Source organism: Strix aluco, chromosome 17 (assembly GCF_031877795.1).
Source record: "Strix aluco isolate bStrAlu1 chromosome 17, bStrAlu1.hap1, whole genome shotgun sequence".
Classification (NCBI taxonomy): Eukaryota; Metazoa; Chordata; class Aves; order Strigiformes; family Strigidae; genus Strix; species Strix aluco.
In genome coordinates, this window is record NC_133947.1 from 989,950 (window position 1) to 1,007,263 (window position 17,314).

The 17,314-nt window shown below is 60.3% G+C and overlaps 1 protein-coding gene across 5 annotated transcripts in view; it reads left to right on the top strand.

Moving 5' to 3' along the window:
• The window catches only part of NOL4L (nucleolar protein 4 like), a 64,091-nt gene that overhangs the window by 31,099 nt on the left and 15,678 nt on the right, over positions 1–17,314 (top strand). For 2 of the 5 annotated variants that reach the window (XM_074843171.1, XM_074843172.1), the window contains exon 5: positions 11,379–11,520. In XM_074843171.1, the coding sequence (XP_074699272.1) occupies positions 11,379–11,520 (142 nt within the window). Of the gene's footprint in view, positions 1–5,181; positions 5,328–5,698; positions 5,818–7,919; positions 7,971–11,378; positions 11,521–17,314 lie in introns of those variants that run through there. The other 3 variants (XM_074843174.1, XM_074843175.1, XM_074843173.1) reach the window with 3 other exon arrangements.

Below are 17,314 nucleotides of genomic sequence, written 5' to 3' on the forward strand. Positions count from 1 at the left end.
GCGAGCTTTGCCTGGTAAACTGAAATTCTGTGCTAAATGAGAGAGACTTTGGCCAGGCCAGAGCCGGGGAGGCAGGTCCGGCCGTCATAACAGCGTTCCTTACTGGCAAAGATAGTTTAGCAAAACTCATCCTTGGCCTTAATGGCTCACGAGATGCGGGAGGTCAGATGATCAAACCATTTAGCTTGGTTTCAAACTCGTGTGAATGGTTTGCTTTCAGCAAAGGTCAACGCATTTTTGTCATTGGCATTAACCCTGACGTTCCCAGCTAGCAAAAACTTAAGAGCTTTTATTTCCCATTGCGTGGATCTTTCAGTATTTTTCCCGCTGTAGCTGCGTTGCGGGTGAGCTGTGTCCAGCGCCACGCTCAGCGCAAACAAACAATTTGAGACCCCAACTTGGGCTGGCTGGGATAAATCCCGCCACTGCAGCTTTCGTCTTCAAATGAGGTGTGATGCCAAGGCCCTGACTCTTCGCAGTTTGGGTGAAAATCATGTTATTTTCTGTACGAAAGGAGGTGTTAGTTTAAATGAAGTGGCATTGCCCGATTCCAGTGGTGCTGGGCACAATCCGTCCTGAACTGCTCGGGTGTATTTAGCTGCTGCGTGCGAGTGGTCCATTTTCCTCACCAGCAGCTGTGCAGTGGTGGAGGGAAGCTGGTCCCTTTCCCACTCTCTGTTCCCTTCCCCGTGATGTTGTGCAGCTCCACCAAGGTCCTGGAGAGTGGCTGGGGGATGTTTAGAGGTTTGTCTCCCTCTCGGGGGAGCTGGGCCCTCCACCACACACACCTACCCCTGGTACACTCTCCAGCGGTGCGGTCTGAGCAGCCTCCTGAAGCCGAGCTGCTTTAGCCTGTTTCTGGGAACTGAGTGGGGCCAGAAACCACATTATCCTTCTTTAATTCATCATCTCTTCCAAGTAGCTCCCGTACTTGGTGAGGAGAGATGCTGCCCGTTCCCTGTGCAGTGACCAGTGTCAGAGGCAGCTGTTCCCAGTAGGACTCGAAACAAAGTTTGGGTCCAGGTCGGGTAAAGTGGCCCCAGGAAACGTTCCTGGGGGAAAATGCAAAGACCTGTACCGCACGTTGGTGAACATGTTTAACATCCGTGCAATAGTCTCATGGATCCAGTTAAATTTATCCCGGACTGTGGCAAGCTTCTCCCGGTGAGGTTCTCTGCATCATCTCCCAAGCTCGAGTGCTGACGTGCTGTGGGTTGACTTTGATCAAGTCACACAAATGGCCGTTTCTTAATTGCCTTCTCCCTTTAAAAAGGGGATAATACCTTAGAGAGACTTCTGAGGTCTCACTCACTAATAAAGCTCTTCAAGAGCTTGGATGGCAACTACTTTGAGAGCGCGAACTATTATTAATGATTTCCGTTATTATAGAAGATGAAGCTGTGTGGTTCAGCTTTTTAACCTTGAATCGTGTACTTGCTTTTGTTTCTGCTGCTGTTAAACCTGCGCGGGCAGGCTCGCACCTTGCCTGCTTGCACAGACTCCTCAGACCCACGTCGTGAGCCTCGTGTGCGCCAAACGGGGGGGTGTATCTCTGAGGAGTCAGTTTTACTGACCAAGATGGATTCTGAAACACACGGCATGGCTTGAGAATGGCCAAAAATGGGTTTAGTGGTGGTTCTGCTTAAGGTGACCCCATTCTGATTTGGGTGGCCGAGAGAGAAGCCGTGAGGGTCATCCTCAGTGTGTAACGCAACGCGGACGTTCCTGCTGGTGCCGTGGGCTCAGGCTTTGGCCAGCAGTGTCAGGGGATATTTGAGCGTGATGACCCGTCCCTTCGAACACCCATTCCCTGTACTCCAGAGGAAGGCAAATTCCCGCCGCAGAAACACCTCCTTTCCTGCTCCTTTACTTGGCAGTGACTGGTGTGCCCCGAGAGCTCTATTTCCTTTCCATCTCTTGGTCTTGGCTCCTGGGGAAAAAAAATCCCTTTTATTCATGCGTATGCCAGATTCTCACAACTGCTGCTTTTACAGAAGGAGCGACCAAGATGCAGTGGGAATAGAGCCCTCAGCCCACAACAAATCTGGTCTATAATAAAGTTTCCCAAATCTTTACTCTCCTCTTTTCCCTGACTCTGCTCTGGATGGCAGATAAGTTGCAATCCGTTGTTGATAAAAGCTGCGGATACCCCTCGTGCCATGTGCTGGGGCCCTCCTTCCGCAGCTCTTGCGCAGCGCCGCCCCTCCCGCCCCCCTTCCCTTCCTGGCCTTGCCCCCGAGAGATTCGCATTTTAATGCTTATTACCCAGCAGGGTTTGATGGTCACGGAGGACCCAATGCAGGAGGTCCTATTTGTTATTTAACCTACTTTTCAGAGGCACAAGAACATCAAGTGACTCGCACAAGGTCGCCCATGAGTCAGTGGCTCCCCCGGCATGATGGCCGGATCCTGCAGTCCCCTGCTCTCGCCACTAGATCACCGTGCCCACACTGCTCGACAACACAACTATTCAATTAAGCTCCTACAGTGCCTTAAATGTAGTTTATTCCTGAGTTTGACAGCAGCTCTGGTATTCTTGCGGAGCCTTGCCTTAGGAAATTACGACAGATGAGGTCAGGGCGTTGTTAGCGATGCCCTTGGACGTGTCACCGCCTGGTACGCGGGCGGGCTGCGCGCCGTGGGGCCGTTACAGCCCGGGCACGGCTCTTCTCGGGACCAGCGGCACCCGACGGCACCCGTCCGGGCCAGCACAGCCTGACGGGGAGCCCAGGTTTGCTGCACGGGCAGATCCGTGTCCGTGTGAAGGGCTTTGTAGGGACCAGAAGTAATGAACATGTTGCGAGGAGAGAGGCAAGGAAGCAGCTTATAAATAATATATTTGATGGGTATTATATATATATGATAATAATAATATAACAGTATTACTGGTTTATTATGGTGTGGGGTTTTTTAACATGTAATCTCCTAAGGCACTTACCCCTGTTCCTGACAACTTGATAAATTATTATTACCAATTCTCTAATTTCCAGTTACTTCCCCCTAGATAATTTGAATCCGAAAATTACCCCCTAGAAAGGAGCTTGGCGTGCCGTTTCCCAAAGCTTCCCCGGCTCTTTCTGGAGGCAGCCCCTCTTCCGCCGGTGAGCCCCACTTCTGCCAGCCCCGTGACCCCAAGCGCTGGCACAAACAATTGCATTTCTGTTGGGCTCGTGACCCCACTTGTAACAGTGGTGACCCCCCCTGGGGTCAGGACCCCTCCCCTGCTCGGGGAGAAGCTCCAGCCCAGCAGCTATGGCTGCACTGCCGTTCCTCCCTCACGCCCTGTGTGGACGCGGCTGTGCAACACTTAAGTTTGCCAATGTGAAATTCAGGTTAATCCATTTCCAAAGTGGATTAACCTAACCCACACAAAGGCACTTAGTATAAAATAAGAGCGTCCACATGGTGAGGCAGCGCAGAACAGGGACTGGGCTTCAGACTCGCACTGTGCCGGTTCGTGTCCCCGCCTCATGCCCGGGGGGATGCGCTCTCCTCAGTGGCTTTAAGCCGGACGAGCTCGAAGCCGAAGGGAGCGCGAGGAGCAGACAAAGCCCAGCCGTGGGAAGGGGTTAAGAGCCCGCTCCACTGAGGTCCACGGCAAGTCTCCTGTTCACCTTAAATGGTCAGGATTTTATTTTAGCTTCAGGGAGGAGCAGCAGCCATTGAGCTGGAAGTGAGTGCAGAGCAGGCCTGGCGGCGGGGGGCTCGCAGCCCGCTGCCCTCCTGGTCGGCCGCTTCCTGTGGGAGCACGGGAGGCCCCCGGGGCTCCGCTCTCGCCCCTCAGCCTCTGACTCCACAGATGAGCCCGGAGGAGATGGAAATGTGGTACCGAGCGATACCCGTTTTCACCTCCAGCCGGGGATCTTCCCGAGCTGCCCCTCCTCCCCTGCGCGCTTTCCCTGGCAGGGAAGTGGTTAAGGCTGGAGTAGAAAACATCATAATTGGACATCCGCACTAACAAGCCATAAACACGAATGTGGCAGTTCCCATCCTCGGCTCTGGCACCGGCCTACCGCAGGCTCCGCCGCTGAATCCGTTCCACTCGGTTGATTTTGTGAAAATTTCCTTCATAACCATTAAACGGCGAGAGCTGGGCCGGGGAGGGGGACGCCGAGATGCTGGTGCCCGTCCCTGGTGATCCCCACCCCGGGCGGGAGGTCACTGACCCGCCGCCCGCGGGGCCCTGCCTGGGCGCGGGCACCGGCCTTGGGGGACGCGGGGACACGACGCGCTGCCCGCCCGGAGCCGGGGCGCAGCGTCCCCGTCCCTCCCCGCGGCCTGGCGGCACCGTGCCCAGCGCAGGGCTGTGTGGGGGGCACGGCCGAGCTCGGGGGGCAGCCCCCAGGTAAGGAGCTGCCTCCAAGAGCCGCCGATTTGACACCGGCCGGGGTCCGAGGCTCGGGCGGAGGCTGCGGCGTCGAGTGATGCTGCTGCTGGCAGCGCGGGGTCCGCTCCTGCTCCCAGGGCGCCACAGGGAGAATCATCTGAAACAAAAGGATTCAGCAGAGGAGGCAGCGCCGGGCCTGGGCACCGCTGCACCCCCCCAGCGCGGCGATGGGGGCTGCGGGGCGCCCACCCCACTCCCCGGGGCTCGCTGCTGGGGACCCGGAGCTCCCGGGGCTGAGATGGGGGTCCCCGGGCGGGCTGGGGGGGGGTCCCCAGGCCGGGCCGAGCCGGGGGTCCCCGGGCAGGCTGCAGCCCCCCCCACCCCGTGCTGTGCCGAGCCGTGCCCAGCCGGGGGTCCCCGGATGGGTTGCAGCCCCCCCGGGCCGTGCCGAGACGGGGGTTCCCGGATGGGTTGCACCCCCCCGGGCCGTGCCGAGCGGAGGATGCCCGGGCGGGTTGCAGCCCCCCGGGCCGTGCCGTGCCGAGCCGTGCCGCCGGCCGTGCATTCCCGCGGCTCTCCAGCAGGCTCCCGGCCCTGGACATTGTCTCTTCCTCCCGGAGGAAGGGCCCTCCCCGGCCCCTCCACAATGTGCTCTTCCAGGCGCGGCTCCCCGCGCCCCCCGCCCGGTGCTCCCGCCCCCCCCCCCCCCCCCCTTTCCCCGGCGGCCCCGCTCCCCCTTCCCTCCGCCCCCTCCGCCCGCGGCCGGGCCCCGCTCGCCCCCCTCCGCCTTCCCCCCCCCCCCCCCCCCCCCCGGGAGCCGGGAGTGACGCGCTCCGCAGCGCCGGCCCCTCTCCCCGGGCAGCAGCTGGTTGTCAGCCTCTCCGGAGCGCCGCCAGCCCGGGCCCCCCCCCGCCGTCCCTCCGTCCCTCCGTCCCTCCGCCCCGCTCCCCGCCGCGCCGCCGGGCTGGCGCAGGCCGGGAGGCCCCAGGCCCCGCTCCAGGTAGGTGCCCCCCCCCCTCCACCGTGGGGGGCCCCAGCCCCGGAGGGGGGTGGGGGGTGTGTGTGTGTGTGGGGGGGTGGTGGGTGTTTGGGGGGGATGCGCGGGGCGTGGGGGCTCCACGCGGTCGCGGTGCTGCGGGGAAGGGGGGGGGGGAGGCGGGGCGGGGCCCTGCCCCAACTCCGGGGGGAGCGGCCGCGCCGCCCCGTTTCCCCGGGAAGTTGCGGGGTGCCCGCCCGGTTGGCCGGTGGCTGGGGGGGGTGTGGGGGGGTGTTGGGGGGGGGGGGCAGGTTGGCGCGTCCTTCCCCCCCCGCCCGGCGCGGCTCCCCCTTCCCCGGAAGAGCACAAAAGCGCAGAAGAAAGTGGGAGGAGGCGGCGGCGGCGGGAGCGCTCCGGCCCCATCAATTCCCGGGCACCGGCCCCGCCGCCATCGCCGCGGCCCCGGCCCCGGCCCCGGGCGGGGATTGCGCTGGAAATAGCCGCCTCCCTGGAGGTAAAGCCCTACTTACGTGTCAATCCACGCTGAGCCCCGTGCGCCAGCCCCGGCTCCACGCACGGGCTCCATCGCGGGTGTATTTATTTACCGGGGGGCGGGACGGGGAACGCTCGCCCGGTTCCCGGTCCCTCGCTGCTGCGGGGAGACACGGCGTGGGAACCGCGTCCCACCGGGGGAGACGCCGGGTCCCGACGGGGGCGGGGGGGACCCCCCGGCTGCAGGCTGCTCCGCTCGGCTCCCTTCTCCAAAGTCGGGGTCCCCCCCGACATCCCCCTCCCCCCCCCCCCGCGACCCCGCTTCCCGGTGGCAAAGTGCCCGTTCACACCGCGCGGTTTAGGGGTATCAAGGCACCGTCCCCGCCTGGCGTGGAAAAGCAAATCCCTGCCCGGCTGGGGGAGCAAGTTCAGGTGCTGGGGAGGCGGATGCGGGGCACCGGGGTGGGGTGGGGGACACGAGGGGGGTGCGTGTATCCCCCGCGTTCAGCACCTCCCCGCCGAACAGCAGGAGCGCGGGGCTGCGGGGCCACCCCCGGCGCAGCATCCCTCGGCTTCGGGGTGGTGGGACCGATCCGGGGGGGTCCCCAGAAGAGGAGCTCTCAGGGGAGGGAGAGGGGGGCAGGAGGCGATGAGCCTCCTTTCCTCTTCCATTTGCCCTTTGCCTTTTAAATGAACTCTCTTGGGCGGTTTTTGGGAACTAGCGAATCGTTTTTGCCGCGTCCCGTAGAAATGGGCAGAAATTGCAGTAAATAAGGCCGTAAGTGGCCTGACAAAGAGCGCTGGGGATGTTCTGTTTGGTGTGTGAATTGCACACACGAGTAGGCAGCGCAGTCACAGCTCGCTGCCACCACCGCCAGCCTACACCCCTCTGCTTCCACGCTGCTGGGGCTCTCTGGAGCGGTGACCACCACCGTGTTGGTGCCTGCAGTATCAATCTTTGACCCGGAGTGTTTTATCTGCCATTAGGAAGCCTTTCTCTGCGCTGAACTGGTTAAGTTAGGGTCAAATCTGGTTCAATACCTTCTTGGCATGCTCAGAGGGCCGGGTTTAAACAGTGGCTGAGTCGGAGCTGAGGCTGCCTTCCGGAGAGCGCGTCCCTGGGAGGTGCTGCGCCCCGGCCGGGTTTGGGGGGTCTGGGGCTGCCTGTGCCGGGCAGGTGGGGGCTGGCACGGCACTGGAGCAGCTCCGGGGGCTGGCAGTCACGCGTTGCCTTTTGTTGACTCTAAAAACACGGCTGCTTCTGGTGGGAAGCTGAGCGGGGCTGTGCGCTGGGGAGGTTGCACGGCACACAGCCTCGGTTCCTGCTCCGCGGAAGGAAATCCCATCGGGACAGTGTGCTGTGGCGTGAAAGGACACGTTTTAAAATAAAAGGACTCAAAGAGAGAAAATAAACCGTCCTGAGACTGGGAGCCTGGAATATTAAGCGTGAGGCACAGCATGTAAATGACTGGAGAGAGACTTGCAAGGCAGTCCCCGAGAAACCGAGCCTGGCTGTAAAATAAGCAGGTTACTGATAGCCTTGCATATATTTACGAGATACGGTTATAAGAGTAGCTTCCCCCCTGCCCCGCTCCAGCCCGCAGCGCTATGGGAGGTTGTTCTCCAGGAAGGAGAGCCGCCGGTGAAGAAACACCGTCTAGCAGTTCAAGTCTCGCAGTCCGGAGGTCTCAGTTGTGTTCCTGCATCTGCCAGCGACTCGCTGTGTTCTTGGACCAGCCGGGGCAGCTGTCAGTGCCCGGGGTTTCCAGCTCTATAATAGGAAGAATACTTTTCTAACTCGAGGGAAGTTGAGAGGCTCAGCGGACGCGTGCACGCGCAGTGCTCGAAGATCGGTGAATGGAAAGTGGGACAGAAATGCCGAGTGTGAGTCCTGCACGTGTGAGTGTCTGCCTTTGCCGCCTAGAAAACATTGGCTGTGAGTCTCTGCCCAGCAGCTGTGAATGTCGGACTGTAGATAAGGAGAGGAGCAAGGATGTTGTTTTCCAAACCCTGCGCGGTGCCAGGAGCCCAGCTCCGATGTTTGGGTGTGGCCTGTGAATGCACCAGCAGGATCCGACTTCCCCTTGCAGAAGAGGAGCTGCACGCACGTCGCCTGACCCTTGATCGCTCAATCCCTTGAACGTTGGAAACAAAGCGATGGGACTTTACTGCGGGGTGAGGAGATGTCTCCGGAGAGCCGGGAAAGGCAGGAAGGAGGAGGGCGGCAGTGGCGGGGCTGGGGTTCGGGGTTCAGCTCTGGGCTGGCTGCTTGGGGCAGCCACTGTCACTTCCATCGGTGCCACGGGTGGCGTGGAACTGGGGAAAAGGCAGCTGGTCCTGAGACAGGCGCTGGTAATGGATTGCGTTCTGTTTTCTAATGAAAGTTTCATTTGAAGTTTGTTTACAGGAAAGAAGAAATTAGCAGAGAGAATTCTCCTGAGAACCCAGAGAGGAAAAAGAATGAGCTGCCTGACTTGCAAGCCAAAAGAGGGTGGAAGGGTAGATTAGATTTACCGTATTGCTCCGAGTCGTAGCTGTTGCTGCTGTTGAGAAACGCTTCCTTGTTTGGCTGGACGCTGAGCCTGCCTCGAGGCTCAACCTTCAGCCAGGTTATCGGCATCCAGGAGAAATTCAGAGCTGCCCACCCAGCCAGAAACTTTGATCCCGCTGTGGTGTCCCGTGTTTTGGCGCCGGGGTTTGTGCTGTGCTGCTGTCCCTCCACTCCAGCCAGCTGAAACGGGGCCGCTCCCGGGCCGTGGCTGGGCAGCTGGTGCTCCGGGCGCTGCTGCCGGGGCCTCTTGTCCCTGGGATTGTCCCTGGCGTGAGGGGGCCAGCGCCAGCGTTGCCACTGGCACCTACAGGCAGCACGAGGAGGTCACAACGCTCAGCCCTCAGCCTCGCAGGGGTGTCCCGAGGAGGAGGGAGCTTGCTGGTGGCCTTGGTGTCCCAGCGAGGGACGCAGCTGAGGGGCAGTGGAGAGTGCCAGAGCCGCCCTCGAGGCCAGGGCCTTTCTCTTGCTTTAGGGAAGAGGCACAAAGGTGCGAGGAGCTCCCGGGCACCGCGGCGGGGGCAGAGCTCTCTCGGCAGTTCCCGCTGCCGGTGTCGGCTGGGAAGGGTTCACCTGACGCTGCCTGCGCGGTTGGCTTCGCGTTCCCGTGGGGTGGGCTGTGCTGTGGAGCTGTGCACCGCTGGGAAGTTGGTCCACTTGGTGTTTTGGCCAAGGGTGTTAGTGCTGGAAGGCAGAAAACTCGGGCTGGAAAGCAGCGGGTGACGGCGGGGCTGGGGCTGCCTCGCAGGGTCCTGCTCTTCCTGCTGGATGCTGGACTGGTGAACGTGCGACACCTTGTTTGACTTGAGTCATTTATAGCTTATCGGTTTCTGGTTTGATACGTGGAGTATTTCTAATAATAGGTGAATGTTATTGCACCTCGAGAGCATTGCACACATTTATAAAGCGCTTTATGTAGCACGTGCGCTGGGGCACCCTTCCTGTCCCCGCTTCTCCACCGCGCGTGGCTGCCCGGAGCGCGCGGTGCCTCCCGGGCTGCGCTTGGGGTGTTGGGGCTGGGTGTCCGCAGCCGAGCCCCGCGGGCGCTGTGCCTGCGCCAGGCGCTTTCCGAAAACATCCTGGGTTGCTCCCAGGGCTCCTCCTCCTCCTCACTGCACAGGTGAGAGGCTGTGGGCAGCAAGGACCTTGGCATTTGCATTTGTGTCTTAAGCTCTGACAGTAATCTTGAGTAAGCCTGGTGAAGAAGGCCAGATATTAGGGTGGCTGCCTCCCTGCAAATGCTTACAATAAAGAGACTATTTATAGTTTGCAACAGGGAGACCTTTGCAGTTCTGTTCCTGTACGTACAAGATGGAGTTTCTGGAGAGGCAGGATTGCTTCGCGGCTGGCGCGGCAGCGGTGCTGTGCCGAGCTGGGGGACGCCGTGCCTCCCCCCTGCCTCCCTCCTGTCTCCCGCCTCGCCTGCTCTGCTCAACCTGGGCACGGGGGGGCTGCACGGGGGGCACCTGGCTGGCAGGGCAGGGGGGTCGGGGGGTCCCCGCTCTGTTGGCAGGCATGCATGGGGCTGCTGAGCCCCGTCTGTCCGTCTGTCCGTTGGTGCGTGCAGGGTTTCACAAGCTGTAAATTCCAGGAAACTCCCCGGGAGGCACATGGAGGGAGCGGGCTGGGGGCGGGCAGAGCCCCGCGCCAGCAGATGTGTCTACAGGGACGAGGAGCAGGGAGGAAAAGCACAAACCTGTCTTGAAAGACATTTGTTTGTTCACAATAAAAACTGTCAGCCAGCGGCGGCCAGACAGGGCAGTTTTTATGAAGCGCAGGCGTAGGTTGGAGGGGCGCTTGCCAATTGCTTCTTACACGGAAAGGGAGCGGGGATTGTATTTTATCTCAGGACCAGGGGGAGGAAAAAAAAAAAAAAAAAAAAGAGCAGAGAGTTTACAAGCCTTTGAAATGTTTCAATCAAAGGCAAGCGCGGTTGAAAGCGGTTCTGGAAACATTTTCGGTGTTCCCCTGCACCCCAGGGCTCTGGATGCGGTCTCTGCCCCTCGCTTTGCGAGGGGAGCGGGGAGAGGAAGGCAGATAAAGGGATCACCAGCAGGACCGTGCTCGTACGGGAACACGTATCTGCTTCCTCCCGAGCTGCGTGTTCAGGGAGTTCAGCCCGGGGAGGTCCCGCAGCCCCTCCTCTCATTCAGGATCTCAGTGCTGCCTTTATGATGATGGTTTTGAAATCCTGTGGCTGACCTTTCCGGCGCTGGAAGCGATCCAAGGGCTGTGTCTCGAAGTACTGCAAAGGTTAGCGAGAAGGGAGAGAGAGGGAGAGAGAAAATGTCCTTTCAGCTGCAGGAGTGGGAGAGAGGAATGTCATCTATGCTGCCGGGGAGCAGGCGGCTGGCCAGGCTCCCCGGGCTGGGGTGTCCTTGCCTCGCCGGGGACCTCGCCCCTGCTCAAGGTGTGTGTGGTCATTTTGGATCAGGGTAGGAGGGAATATCCCGGCAATATCCCTTGGAGAGGGCTCAGGAGCCATCCCTCGGGGCTCCAGGAGCCTCCTCTGCAGCATCGGGCCGAGCAGGTCTCTGGGGATCAGTGCTGCTCTCCAGATTGGCCCCACCAGCCTCTCCCGGCCGCTCCCAGACCTCTGGTGATTCCCAGGGCAGCAGATGATTTGATCTAAAAAAAGTCCGAGGCATTTTACAGAGCTGCTTCAATGGAGTTGTACCTGTCCTCAGCTCCCGCACGCCGCTGCCTCACCAGAAGCACGCTGGGTGGATGGAGATTAAAGGGTAAAACTCCAGGGCTCAGCCATCCGCTCCTACAGGATGCGAGCTCTTTCTAATTGTCCTCAATTAGAGACAGTGCCATTGCTCAGGCACGTCTTCAGGCAGGAAGCAGCGCCCGGCCGAGGGAAGGGCCGCCCGCCTGGCCTTGGCGAGCAGCGAGGGGCCGCGAACCTTCCTGGGGGCAGGAGCTGCCCACCGAATTGGTTTTAGGAAGGAGTTTGGTGAGGAGATGTTAAAGCCAGAGAAAAGAGGGAAGAAAATAGCTCAGCGAGTTAACCCTTTCCTGCTTGCCTCCAGGATGAGACGTCGGTGAGCAGCGAGGACTTTGATATGAACGACTCCACATGGATCTCAGCTGACCAGCACCTGAACTCCAGCCTGAGCCCCAGCCAGGACGAGAGCATGCGCAGCCCACAGAACCTGCACGGCCACGAGGACGGTGAGTGCCCCAGCGGGCGGGAACTGCTCTGCGCCTCTGCCACAGGATGTTTTTGTGGCTTATTAAACATTAACCAGTCCCTTCTGATCAGGTGTCCCACCTGTAGGATGGATTTCATGTCAGCACAGGCTTCGAAGCAGTGCCGACTCCCAGGCCTTCCCATTTAGCCTCTGGGTCTTTGCTCAGCCAGGGCCCTCTCCAGCTCGGAGCAGATGGTCCTTGTGTGGGGACCTGGCTCCCAGCTCCTCCAGAAAGAGGTGACCAAACCCTCTCCTAAGGCATCAGGTTGTAGTTCCCTGGGTGTGACAAGGAGAGCCCTGAACCGCGGGCTGCCCCGCCACAGGAAGGGTGCCAAGGCTTCGCGATACAGGTCGCAGCTTTCTGTGCTTGGAAGGCTGCACCTTAGACGGTGACTTGGATCCCCTGGGCAAGAGAAGTGTGATATCTGCAGTAGCCAACAGTGACGGGAGCGCAGGGTGGACGTGGGTGTCCCCTCGCTCAGGGCAGGCGGTTGGAAGGTGGCACACACGGGCTGGGTAGGAGGAAGTGTTTGGTGAAGAGAGGTGGTGTGTTACTTCTGTGAAACATGGTAGTTTAAAATAAAAGAGCAAGTAAATAAATGCTAGAAGTGCAAGTTCAGGTCAGAGTTCATCTCTGTGGTGCTTGGAAGATTTCGGTGGTTGGACTGTTACCGGCTTTTGCTCAAGAGGTTGAATCCCTCGTTGTCCGCAGCCCGGCTGCTGCTGCGAGAGTGGGAAGGGAACGCAGGAGTTGCGGGACAACCCAGGCTGGGTCGGTGCTGCTTTAAGAAAGGGGGCTGGAAAACCACCCCAGGGGAAAGAAAGGGCTTTTGTGCCGGCAGGTCTCCCTGGGGTGGCTTTGAGCTGCTTGTGTGGCCAGTGGCAGGGACAGCAAGGGCACTGCTCTCTTCAGTCCAGTGCGTTGTGGCACTTCAGTTTCTATTGCAAATCTGCCGTTTTGAGAAACTGTGGGTTTTAACTAACCAGCACCAGCCCCGCAGTCAGGCAGCCTCGGTGAGGATGTGAAACCCACCTGCACTGCCCCACGTCCCCGGCCGGCGGGATGGGCAGCGACACTTCTCGTATGGGGCCGGTGCAGCAGGGCTGTGCCGGTGGCAGGAGGAGAGGGGTGTTTCGGGGGTGACAGAGCTGCTCACATCAGAGGTGTTCGGTGCTTCGGGACCCGGCTGCAACCTCCGCCCCGAGCGAACGCTGCCTCGTACCTGTCGCCTGGCCGGGTCTCTCCGTACCCCTGGAACTTTGTCACTCTCCTGTCGGGACACTTCAGGCTTGTGGCTTATCCCTCACCACTGAATTCCCAAGTCTCATTTACAATCTAGAGTGACACGGTTTTGATCCCTTTGCTGAACACTATCGTTCAACAGGACAGTAATTTAATAAGGGACTCACGTATTTAGGCAAATCAAGATGTTCTCACTAAAGCTAAATCCTCTCTCTCTCTCTCTGCCCTCTTAGGAAATGCGTCCGATTTTTCTTCAGAAGCAGGTGTCCTCTTCGGGGCCCTTCTCGGCTCCTTTAATTTCTTTGTAAGGTTCGGTGGGGAGCAGTAAAGCACAAATAGTCCCTTCCCTTTTGTGAGGGAAAGGTCGCAGGCTGTCCCCGGGGTCGGCAGAAGGCTAAACCAGGTAGGCTTGGGCAGGTCAGAAGTGATGGAGTCGAGGGGTAATCAAGTTACTAACGAGACCCATCGAGAAGCAGCCAGGGGTTGGGATTTCCATCAGGCAGTTGTACTTCAGGGGGCATTTCATGGGACTGAAAAGAGGTTTTGTCACTGCGGTGAATGTCCATGCCCTGTGTTGGAGCTCTGAAATAGAGGCTAATGCCGCCGGGGTGGAAGGGCTGGTGTCAGTCCCTCTGCCAAACCAAGGCTCCCACGCAGGACTGAAGCATGAGGCTGAGAGGGAAGAAGGACGATGGAGGGACACAGGCGACCCAGGAGGGCCGCGGGCAGTTGGAGGAGCGGAGCTCGGAGCAGGGAGGGAGCACGTCGCAGGAGGAAAGGTGGATCACTGGTGCGGGGAAGGGAATGCGGGTGAATCAAAGCGTCGAGCGCCCTTCAGTTCCCTCTTCTCTTGACCCTTGAAAGCTCTTTTTTTTGGAAGCAAACGTGTTTTACCGGGTTCACGCTGGCTTGCTAAGGCTGGGCACAAGCAAGACTTTCCTAAGGAAATCATCTAACTGTGAGTAACCAGCCCGTGTGAACTGCGTGCTCCTCGGAGCCCAGCGGGCCAAGGTGCCCTGCGCAGGGTGCCCACGCCGGGGCAGCCCAAGGGCTCTGCTCCAAGTACTCCATGCCAAGATGGGCTAGTTATCCACATCCACCGTGCCCCGCAGAGCCCCGCAGGGCCCTGCAGAGCCCCGGCCTTCTTCCACCAGCTGTGGGAGATGCAGCCCCGCGCCTCCGCTGCGGCCAGTCCGGGCTCAGCTCCGAGCGTCCCGGCACCGCGGAGGGGTCTGGTCACACGCTGCCTCCTTCGGCCAGGAGCTTGTTCAGGACTTGGTACTCTCCTCCCTCTGCAAATCCTGTTGAGTTACTAAATTGCTCCCACCTGCTGCTGTCCAACGGGCGGGATGCTTGGAGTGTGTCTCCTGTGAAAGGCTTCCTAAAGTATAAAGTTTTAATGAAGAGTTGCCTAGTAGGAGAGCAGTATCGTCTGACACGCTTGTTAAGAAAAGTCTTGTTTAAAGTACTGAAACACCAACTCCAGGTCTGTCGGAGGCCTGGGAGGAGCAGCTTCTCTCCTGTGGCGTAGGAGCAGAGCGATATGAAACCCGGAGAGCCGGGGAGCCAGGAACCGTTGTCCCATGCTTTGATACGCAGGTATCTGCTGGATTTTCAGAGACCTAAAAAGCAGCTAGAACGAAAGGCAACACCTTCTTTTGTCTCTGTGCCCGGAAGCCTTGGCGCAGTATAGCCAGGCTGCAGGCAGTGTCAGCCCTTGGAGCAGCAGGGAGAACAAACGGGACCGAAGGACTTTGTCGGGTGAGGGACAGAGAAGGCACCGTCGGGAGAGCATCGGCCGCAGAGCCGGGGTTCCCGCTGGGTTGGCGGGTGCAGGCGGGACACGGGACGCACCGGCCAGCTCTGAGCAGCGACGCCGACGCGCACACGCTCGCTCCTTCCATTTTCCTTTGTTACTCATCCTGCGGGCCTCGGCACGGAAAACCTGAAGCTCCCTGCAACATCCCTTCCCCGTCGGATGTTGCTCACAGCGTACGTGCCCGCAGGAAGCCGGCGGCTACCCAAAGCGACAGCAAGATCAACACAAACTCTTTGCTGCTGAAGCGGAGCTATTGTGCAGGACATCCTGGAGGGACACGTCTGTGGGAGCCAGCGCGGTTCGGAGCAAAGTGACCCTGAATGCTGCGTCGTCTCGCTGTCCCCTGTGCCCGTCACTGTCCCTGAAGGTGTCCCATGTCCGCTCCCAGCCGAGCGCAGGTCCTGGCACCTGGCCCTGTCTTGCTGCAGCAGTCTGAGCTGGAGTCTGTCCATCTTCGGAGTCTGTCCATCTTCGGAGTCTGTCCATCTTCAGAGTCTGTCCACCTTCAGAGCCCACCTGCACCCCGAGGCGAGTGCAGTGTTATGGAACCTCCCGTTTGGCATGGTGCAGGGGGCCGAGCAGGATATCCCACCGCGGGGGTGCTGTGACCCGCTGGCTTGTGCAGTGCCCTTGAAAAGAAAGTAGGAGGCAGACCCCTGAACCCCCGTGTATGTGATGTGTCAAAACGCTTCAACTGTTGTAGAAGACGCCTCCATCTTGCCCGCTAATAGGATGCATCTTGCCTCGTCCCTGGCCAGACATCCCACTCCATCGCCCAGGAGCAGCCCACGGGTGGGGGTTGCTGCTCCTCAGCCCATCCTGCCCGATCTTTCTGAAGAGCAGGGAAAGCTCCGGGGTGTAAGATCTGCTTTCCCAGCGTGGGGGGCCTGGGGGTTGCTTTGTGGCACTGTGCTGGGACAGGTCCCCTTCCAGCTGCGGTCCCTGCGTGCCGTCCTCACTTGACTGGCAGTGTCCCCGCTGAGCCCGTTCTGCCTGGAGCAGCAGTGGCTAATCCAGACCTTGGCGAAAGGACTTTCTTAACCTGCTTAGCTGGGAAGGCACACGCTCCTGGGGGCATCCCTGGGGTTGGCTGGCTGGGAAGGCTCCTGGGTGTTGGGGACATCCCTCAGGAGGGCTCCAGGGAGGGACCTCGAGGCCGTGCAGGCAGTTATTTCAGGAGCAGGTGGGGCACGTCACTCCTGGGGATGCCCTGCCCTGGCGCCGTGCCGTCCCCAGCACGGCAGTCTCTCTCCTGGTACAGCACACGCATCCCACAGCTCTGGGTCAGTCACCGTTATTTGCCAAGATGCCCACGATGTGCCACATGTCACAGGGTTCCCCAATGTCCCCACCTCACAGAGCGCTGGCTGGGGAGGAGGGCAGCCCTCCTGGCAAGCGCAGACCAGAAGCCAGGCCTGTGCCTGCCCAGCGAGCCCCCCTCCTGCCCGCAGGACCCCCCACCAGCCTCAGGCCGGGCTCCATCCCCAGGGTACGTGATGCCCCGTTCCACACCAGCACCTCCCCGATGGCTGGTGGCCGGCCGGGGGGCGATGGCACGTTCCTCTCTGCCACCAGGGCTTCCTCGCTGGCCCGTCCCTGCTCCAAGTGAACACAAACACCCCTTTACCAGCTCCGGGGAAGGCCCAGCAGACGTGGCCACCTGAGGAGGTCTGCGAGCCCCGAGCCCCTGGCTTTTCCCAGGCTGCAAAATCTTGTTGTCAGGACTTTTTGCACCAGTGTTGGATTTCACCCTCCCAGAAGTCGTAGCTCAGAGCTTTAAGCAAGACTGGGACCAGCATCCAGGCCTTGCAGCAGCTCGATGTGACCTTATCTTCCTTTTCTTAGGCATCTATTTCCTGTGTCCCCCGGGTGTCCCCACACTGGGCTGTCCCTGCGGCAAAAGTCAGCAAGCGCGTCCCTGCCCTGCCTGAGCAGTCTGGGCTGGTGGCTCCGTTCCCCGTCACCTCTTCCAGGAGCCCGTCTGCTCCTCACTGTGATAAACCCCCTAAACACCCGTAAACACCCGCCTTTCGATGTCTTTTGAAGCGCTGTCCTGCACGGCTGCACGGCTGCAAAGTGCGGCCCAGATGCCGCGGTGGCTTTGCCCTGAACTCGGCTCGGGGCTCCCTTGGGGCTGGTGTGGGTGCTGCCGAGTCGGTGGGTTCATCCTGCTGGTGCACAGAGCAGAGTTTTGGGGTGGCGGGGGGCTGTCTGTGCCCCCACCTCCCCCCCACATTGAGCCCCCCTAGCTGAAGGGTGAGCGGGGACCGCAGGGTGAACTCCTGGGAGGGGTGCAGAGCCCAGTGGCGAGGGGATGGTCCCTGTTCTGTCCTGCCCGAGGGACTGGGGTGGGCAGCAGGGTCTCTCCGGTGGCAGGTCTGTGCTGGAGGCACCAGCTCAGCACCAGCTCGGCACGAATCCTGCCCGAAGCCACCAAACCCGTTTGTTTGGCGTGGGGAGAGGCAGTGCCCGGCGGCACGGGGCTGCGGCGTGTCCCCTCCCTGTGGCAGGATCCGGGTGGCTGTGGCACAAGGAGAGGCTTGGGCTGTGCCACCTCCTCCTTCCCTGCCGTGGGCCAGGGCTGGCTCCTGGCTCAAGCCTCCCTGGAGCTGCCAGGTGGCTGGAGAAGCAGCACGGGGAGGGATGAGGGTAAGGAGGAGAAGGGAAAACCGAGCGACAGAGCGTGTTGGTGGCAAGGCTGCTTTCCGAGCC